We start from the raw sequence: 260 nt of genomic DNA, 5'->3' as shown, positions 1-260 counted from the left end.
GGGGCTGGCGCCGGGGCCGGGACCGGCTGTAGCCGCTGGGTCCTGTCCCGCAGCCCGTTGGTGGCGGAGGCGCCGTGCTCGGGCGCTTCCAAGTCCAATCGGAAAGTTTTATAACCGTTCGCGCGCCGCGCCGGCTCCTTGCCTTTCCGCTTGAGCTTCTTGAGGCCGTTCAGCTCCTTCACGCACACGGTCTTCCACGGCCCGTCCTCGAGAACCGGTATGTGCTTCATGGCGCGGGCAGCGCGCGAGGCAGGGGCGTG

At 68.8% G+C, this 260-nt stretch overlaps 1 protein-coding gene and 1 long non-coding RNA gene across 5 annotated transcripts in view; one reads left to right on the top strand and one right to left on the bottom strand.

Moving 5' to 3' along the window:
• Positions 1 to 254, bottom strand: part of ATOH8 (atonal bHLH transcription factor 8) — a 31,090-nt gene extending 30,836 nt beyond the window's left edge. For all 3 annotated transcript variants that reach the window (XR_003048039.1, XM_015593870.1, XM_006917701.2), the window contains exon 1: positions 1 to 254. This exon is cut by the window's left edge and continues 529 nt beyond it. Coding sequence is in view for 2 of the 3 variants with exons in the window: in XM_015593870.1 (XP_015449356.1) it covers positions 1 to 230 (230 nt within the window). In the remaining variant the exon portion in view is untranslated.
• LOC112484533 overlaps positions 82 to 260 on the top strand; it is a 16,337-nt gene continuing 16,158 nt past the window's right edge. For both annotated transcript variants that reach the window (XR_003048040.1, XR_003048041.1), the window contains exon 1: positions 82 to 217. This is a non-coding gene — a long non-coding RNA (uncharacterized LOC112484533). The remainder of the gene's footprint in view (positions 218 to 260) is intronic.

Source organism: Pteropus alecto, unplaced genomic scaffold (genome assembly GCF_000325575.1).
Source record: "Pteropus alecto unplaced genomic scaffold, ASM32557v1 scaffold117, whole genome shotgun sequence".
NCBI lineage: Eukaryota > Metazoa > Chordata > Mammalia > Chiroptera > Pteropodidae > Pteropus > Pteropus alecto.
The sequence above is the reverse complement of the archived record's forward strand: the minus strand, read 5'-3'. Positions and strand labels throughout refer to the sequence as shown.